General features: G+C 38.5%; 1 protein-coding gene across 1 annotated transcript in view; it reads right to left on the bottom strand.

Moving 5' to 3' along the window:
- Window positions 1–2,737, bottom strand: part of CBLN2 (cerebellin 2 precursor) — a 3,679-nt gene extending 942 nt beyond the window's left edge. The window contains exons 1-3 of the mRNA XM_075826475.1: window positions 2,619–2,737; window positions 1,606–2,069; window positions 4–123 (exon numbers count right to left, since the gene is read on the bottom strand). Coding sequence (XP_075682590.1) covers window positions 4–123; window positions 1,606–1,947 — 462 coding nt within the window. The 5' untranslated portion in view covers window positions 1,948–2,069; window positions 2,619–2,737. The remainder of the gene's footprint in view (window positions 1–3; window positions 124–1,605; window positions 2,070–2,618) is intronic.
- Window positions 2,738–7,966: the final 5,229 nt, after the last annotated feature.

A 7,966-nucleotide genomic window follows, 5' to 3' on the forward strand; every position in this document is an offset into this window, starting at 1 on the left:
CACCTGGATAGTCTGTCTGTTGTACACTTTGACCACATGAAAGCTGAAGCTATAGATTCCTTTTCTTGGTGCTACAAATGCACTGGATGCAAGGTCAAAATGGTTCCCAATATTTACTAGCACCTAGAAAGAGGTGAAGACGTAAGTTGTAAATCACGATAGTAGTCTGTGGTGTGAAATAGCAAGCTAGTGACAGCAGCTAACGTCTTGATAAATGACACTTGGAGCGTGAAGGCTACTCATGGAATGTTTTAAGGAGTTTTTTGTATCTCTAGAAGTCAATCAATCTCCTGGAGTACAATGAAGTGTAAATCCAAGGTGAGCCAACAAACTAGCAATATATCATATTAACAGTTACTAAAATAAACGTATAAATATAGGGGGTAATAAAAGCCAGGAGAAGGGCAAAACGAATCTTGCACCACTTACAATATATCAATACACAAGCTCAATAGAAAAAAACCATATCTGCTCCTCCATCTGTCGGCCGTAGTGTCTGAAAGGGGTTTCCACTATTTTACAGAAACATACATTCTATGTGTTCATGACCCTCAATATTACAGTACATACTAACGTTAAATTACAATATTTTTGAGAATTCTGTATTTACTCAATCAAAGGAGGACATTCAAGGCGTTAGACAATTATTACTTTAAAGGAAAAACTTGGGACAACTGTAACTGGGTTCTCATTGCACCCCTCAAATGCAGATTTAAATCTAGAATTTAAACCCAGATTAAATGTATTAGAATTGAATAGTTCTGATACTTTGGCACCACTGTAACTGTGGATCAGACTACTAAATAGCACCCAGTACAATATGAAGATGTATTTTATATGGTGCCTGGGATAGGGATAGTGTAGCATGTTGCATTGTGCGGACACATACACACTGTACCATCTAGACAATAATTCATTTATTGGAATATGTCTGGAAATAAGCATGACTGCTTTACAATATCCACACGGAAAATAATTCCAGTAGTAGATGAGAGATGTCTAACGTGTCAAACACATGCTGCAAAGACCCACATTTAGTGGCAATGGTTTTGCACATTTAGTGACAATGTAACAATTCCTTTTACTGTCATTCACTGTACTGGTTTCTCCACACATTATATCAAGAACAGACACAGGGATGGGCAGTCACATTTGCTCTTCCCTGTCTTCTCAAACAATATATAATTGGGGAAAGTAGATAATACAAAAGAAACATCGTTCGGAGACAAGCAAACTTTGTGAAAGTCATAGGTGAACCATCAAGTTGTCAAGATGAAATAGTGGGCTAGGTGGTATGTCATCGTTCCGTGCACTTATCCAGTTACAGCTCTGCACTATGTGGGTCACTCCAGGTCTGCGCTCTGTTCACATCTAATGTGCAGCACCTGTTATGTGCCAAGCACCATTACATTTTATTGCAGAAGGGCATTTTGATCATTTTAAATGCCCAATCAATGACGTTTATTAATGTCTTTATGACAACACAAGCATCTAATTGGCTTTGTTAATCGTTTCAGTGTCTAGTCAACTCACACACAGTCCACTAAAGATATGTGTATGATATATAATATGATATAATATGACATTTTAGCATAGCAAATATACCTGATCGAAATAGATAGTCATGGTGCGGTTACTCATTTCAGAGGGCTCATGGTTGGTGTTCCTTATAGCAGAAAAAGCCACTTTGGCACTTCCAGAACGCACTGAAATACCCAGGGACGAAGTAATTGCTCCATCTGAAGACGGGCTGGAATCACAGACCACCAGGCACTTTCCTTCCAGCACTATGGGTTCTGTGTCATTCTGAGCGTTGACTGTAGGTGGCGCTAGCAACATCAGCACCATAGACAGCAGCACTTTCGCAACTCTCAGGAAGCTTTGCTCCCACTTCAAAGGCTTCACCGCAGCTCTTCTCTCTCCTGCAGCATTGCCCCATAGATCCATCCTTCTACAGCAATGAGCTGGCAGCCTGTCACTCCACAAGATGCTCTTGCTCTCTGGTGTTCCAGATGCGCCTATAGACCTTTGTCTGGGTTCACTTGTTCAGTTTGCTTGTTGTGCTGAACCTTTAAATAAAAGTACGTTTTAAATACAGAAAACTTGTCTTGATATCTTTTCAGGTGATCTAAGAGGTGACTGTGTATCAATACTGTTGCATGTCCTGTGCTTAATACTCTGGCAGGTAACACCATATTGTATATCAGACATCGCAGATCCCTGGTCATTGCCAGCACACTACAGCTTTCATGAGCTTAAATCCTCTGTAAGACTTTCTCCTACCCTCAGACTATATAAAAACGACACCCATGATGAATACATCTATGAGTGACCCAGACCTTCTCCTAGCAGATAAACTTTTCTACACCTTGCTCTTGTGACCTGATGTAAAGGCCATTTACAGTAGTTGTCATTTGCTGTCTATGACCAGGAAGAAAATCAATAACTCCAAATAATCACTGTCAGAAACTAAAACAAATCAATTCCCTCTAAAGAAACCTTTCTCTATAGCTTAAAGAAGGCTTGCTGGCTCTAAGAAATCCTTAATAAGTCACATTGTGAACTCAATCTAATTATTATATTTATATTGTCCAGTATAATAATGAAGAAACTGTTACCTGGAAGGTCCATTGTGTGACTGTAGCAATGAGGCTGGCTTCTTGCTTGCCTATGAAGTTGTATTGCTTAGACACAACGAGCTGGGGCTGTGCTGGCAAACACACAGGAAAACAGGAGTCGCCTCACTCTCGCCCGCCCATCGCTAATAGTCTATCCCCCTCCTCTCTATCTCCTTCTCCCTCCCTCCCTTCCCTCACTTACTTTACATAGCTGTCATTTCCTCTCCTACTCTATTCCCCTCAATGCAGGAGTTCATGCCTTTTTTGCTTTCTTGCACATTTTATCCTGATCACATTCACATGGTCACTTATTATTATTATTATTGTTATTGTTATTATTATTATTATTATTAATAATATTATTATCTAGAAAGTGAGCACCAGGGGGAATCCATTAGGTGGCAGAGGCAATTTGCAGGAGGCACATAGTCACTGTGATATGTACAGCACACAGAGAAGGATCAATAATCATTCAGAAGACACAAACACTATTTTATAGCCACACAGTATTATTAGGTTATTTGACCCTATCACTGATCATGTAAAAGGTCGTGGCATTTACAGACAGGGAATATTGGTGCAATGGACATGTCCTCTATTTGTACTTTGGCAAAGTATAACAAATGCTGCATATGAAAGTGTTATCTCTCAAGCACAATGCTTCATTGTTCGTTTTGGCAAATGACTTATTTATCAAGACTATTCAACCTTCTGTTACATCCCAATTAAATGGAAAAGATGCGTGAGATTCATTCATTGACGGTTTAGTGGCGACATCTAGTGTTAGAAATGGGTAAGTCGTCTTTAATGTGCCTCTTGATGTTTCTGTAGGGCAGTTCTAATCCTTAATTAAGTCTTTTCCCCAATGTGAACAGAGCCTATAGCTTCATTGCTGCCATGATGATGTATGTTGCAGTCAGTCCTATCATCAGTTATAACTGCAGGTTTCACCTACCACAGCGGGATGTATCATTGCCCTGTGCTAAATGAGTTTTAGCGTATAATAAGTATTTAAGAGCTGGAAAAACAAACATATGAGATGCTGTTCGAGTCCTTAAATCAACACCCCAGCAGTCATATTCCGAGAATCCTCTCACATTTATAAGCTACTGCAGACATGGAAAAGTAAGCAAAGAAATGAGGCTTAGGCAAGAGCTCCTAAAGGGGACACAGGCAAAAAGATTTGGCCTGATCTGAAGAACATTTCCATTTCTGAATATTTATCATTAAATCACATCAACTTTTTCCTATTATTGTAACTATTAATGTAAAAGCTCTATTTATATTTAACACTTGCATTATTCTATATTGACCATTGTAATTGTTGGGACTTTTGAACAAATAAAAACATGTATGCAGGTAGATAATATTTTGGTTGAGAGTGATTATGTTTTACTAGAACACCATATATTGCTCTGACCATTCCTTATCGGATCATCAGAATGATGGCCCCTTTAATAGTAAACCTCTGCCACTGTATAATGGGTCTGTCATTGAATTCCCTCATTATTATTTTCAATCTGGTGTTACATAATATTTACTTTGTTCTAACAATGAGTTTATTTAACCTCTTTTATAGTGTTGAGGTTTTCAAGGCCTTTACGGTGCATTAAAAAGAGAGAATCTATATTCGTTTTCTTTAGAATTGTGTGGATAAAGTACTGCACATCTTATTTGATGATGCTAAATAAGAAATGAAAGCTTTCAGTCACTCTTCTGATGCAACATACAGGGACATTTTATGGGTTACATTCTTCATGACATTCCTACCTCATATGGGACACTTTGGAAACATTTACAATGAATCTGATAAAGCCATGCATAGCTGGATGAGATGTCAACTTGGTTTTATTACAGTATGTACCTGTGTGATGATATTTCAGTGGCCTCTTGACAATTGGTTTTCATGGAAACGTCCTATAGGATTCCCTGGGGGATTTTTGATGTGATCACACAGACATGTTTCATGGATGGGTAATGTCTAACTCGGCATCAATTTGCATGGATTAATGGTTTCTAAAGAAAACATCTTGAGGTAGATGTAGCCAGGCGATTCTGCAACGAAAACTAGAACCAAATAAGGCGTATTCCTTGGTGGATTTGTGCATCAGTGCATCTAGATATTTTATTTAAATTGTACTCATTGAGCTCTGGTCTTGGAGATGTATTCACAGAAAGGTTCTCAGCATACAAATCATAATGTTATTTTCCCATGCAGACAGAAGCATTGCCAGGTGGAACTGTGTTGAATAATTGTGACTTGAATGGGAGGTTCCAGCTTGAAAAGAACATTATTATGATGCAGTGCACAAGAACATTTCATTATTGTGTTTTTCATATATATATATATATATATATATATATATATATATATATATATATATATATATATATATATATATATATATATATATATATATATACTTGTAGAAGAACACCACAAGTGAAGCATTAGGTAATTCCATTATTTTTGAAGACAGAATTTAACACCTCAAACTTACTTCTTAGACATACCATTTACTTGGATATTTAACCCTTGGTGACATGTGACATCACAGCCGCCAAGGGGCAGTATGTTAGTGAGTGTCGGCAGTATGTTACAGCCGACACCTTGCTTCCCAAAAAATTGGAATAAAAATCTGTATGTGAAACAAAATGGTACCAATAAAAACTACAACTCGGCCTGCAAAAAATAAGCTCTTGGTCCACTCCCTCGATACAAAAAATAAATAAATAAATGGGTCTCAGAATATGGCAACACAAAATATTTTTTTTAAATCAAATTGTTTTCTATTTTTAAAAGTGTTACATCATAAGAAAATATATAAATTTGGTATCGCTATAATAATTTTGACCCTCAAAATAAAGTTAGCATGTCATTTTTTATGCACGGTGAACCACAAAAATAATGAAGGAATCACAGTCTTTTTCGAATGCCAACCCTCAAAGAATTTATTTTCATTTACCCAGTACAATATATGGTACTTTAAATAGTGACATTAAAAACTACAAAATATCCCACATAAAACAAGCCCTCATACAGCTATGTTGACTAAAAAAATATTAAAAAGTTATTGCTTTTGGAAGGCAGGGAGGAAAAAGCAAAAATGAAAAAATGAAAAATGGCTGCGGCGCCAAGGGGATAATTTATACCTAGCTCCCTCACTAGTGTACCTCCTGCTGGTTTTTAGCTCAAAAACTGTCTCTGCATTTGTAATTTCATAAATTTGATGCAGTTTTTCAACCGAGAGCCCTGAGTGGTTCTAAAAGTATCCACTCATGTATTTGGCTAAAAAAAAACTGCACCAAAAACTGCACTTAAAACTGATTGAAAAATATATGTGAGAATCCAGCCTAAGGCCGTCTTTCCACGTAGCGTAAACGCTGCGGAATTTCCACAACAGAGTTGTGTGTGGAAATTCCGAAGCATTTACAGTAGCAGGAAAGAGGATGAGATTTCGAAAATCTCATGCCCACACTGTGGAAAAAACTTTAATAAATTGACCTGCAGTACGGAATTTAAATCCGCAACATGTCAATTTATGCTGCATTTTTGTTGATTTTCCGTTGCGGGCATTCCCCAATTCAATAGGGATGCAAAAAACCCGCAACAGAAAGCCAGGTTTTGCTACCTTTGCGGCGTATTCGCAGGGATTACACTGCAAAAAAAACATACTTACCCAGAATTCCCTCCCGGCCTCCTGGGATATTGTTTCATCCCTTGTGACCGCTACAGCCAATCACATCCTGCAGCATCATATGACCTGCAATGCTATCATAGAGAAGAGAAGACTGAGGGGGTAAGTATGAACTGCTTTCTTCCGCAGCGGAAATTCTGTTAGAAAAACCGCACCACGATGCGATTTTTCTGACCGAATGTACTGCGGGTCCCAGGTCAGACACGCTGCGTAATTTTTACGCAGCTTATACGCCCTGTGGGAACCCGGCCTAATTGAGACAGAGAGTGGCTGAGAATAAACTCTGCAAACTATTTTAAACCTTTTCACTTTTCTCTAATGCCATCTTTCTGTCCTTGATTCCCATGGCCTATTACAAGAGATTCCCAGATCTAATGCTCATTATTTCAATATGTTAAATGTGACCTATTGAAGATGGGAGAAAACTTATTATGCAAATATCTAGTATGGTCAATTTAAGGATCAGCAATTAGTCATGCAAGAGCACTGTACCAAGAGGAAGAAAACGGTCAGTGCCATCTATATAAGGTTATACCTCTAAGAACTGGAGAGTTAGTACAAGAGATGAGGGAATCATTACTAAAGTAATCAAATTCTGTGTAAATTTCAAAAAAGTTTTGGATTCACGAAATCCAAAATTTTTGGTGTTTGGGGAGCCCGAATCGGCAAAATAGTGGTCTCCGGATGCCATTTTAAAAATTAGAAAAAGGAAGAGGGGAGAAGAGAAGATAAAAAAAATACCATACTCACCTGGTCTCCCGTAGTGATACATCCCTTCCAGACTCCTGAGATTACATTGTTTTATTCCACGTGATTGCTGCTGCTGCTGCTGCTGCTATGCGTCCCTGCTGGCCTCCTAAGAAGATGATTTGTCCCATGTGACTGATTAGGCAAATAACAGGCTGCAGTGGTCAAATGGGACAAAATAACATCATCTCACGAGGCCACCAGTGACGCTTCGCAGCAGCGGTAACATGGGACGAAATGTCATCTTCTCAGGAGGCCGGCAGGTATGCGTCACTATGGGAGACCAGGGAAGGTGAGTATGGTATTTTTTTATTTTAGGTGTGGAATCGCAAGTACCGCAATTACTCTATTTGACTGTCTGTTGTCTTCTAGAACTATATCCAACTTGGATAAAATCCTAGAAGACATTTAAGAGTCAGACAGGGCAATCAGGGAAAGAAAGAGCAAAACGACCAGCTCACATAGTGCATCATCCGAGATTTACCACTTTAGATGATACAATATGTGCGCCGGACCTTTTGCTCTTTCTTTCCCTGATTGTCCTATCTGACTCTTAAAGGGGAAAAAAGCAGGGTGAGCGATTATTCTAACCTTTTGCTAGGAGCACAACACCCCAATGTGTGTATCTGTGGGTAGGGACTGCAGCTGATGGATCCATTCAGGGGCCATCAGGGCTCCGTCTGTATGGCAATGAGATGGAAGAAGAAAAAAATAGATTTTTCTATTTCAGCACTGTCCCATGTGCATGGTGAAGTTACCTTCACTAATGTGATGATGCACAGTTTGTTGGAAGATGAATCCCATGGTAATATCCAAATAAGAGTGGTGGAAGCAGATTATAATAAAAGATCATGAATTTATTCCAAAAACAATACAGCTATGTGTTTGAAGATTGGACAGAAC

Source organism: Rhinoderma darwinii, chromosome 5 (genome assembly GCF_050947455.1).
Source record: "Rhinoderma darwinii isolate aRhiDar2 chromosome 5, aRhiDar2.hap1, whole genome shotgun sequence".
NCBI lineage: Eukaryota > Metazoa > Chordata > Amphibia > Anura > Rhinodermatidae > Rhinoderma > Rhinoderma darwinii.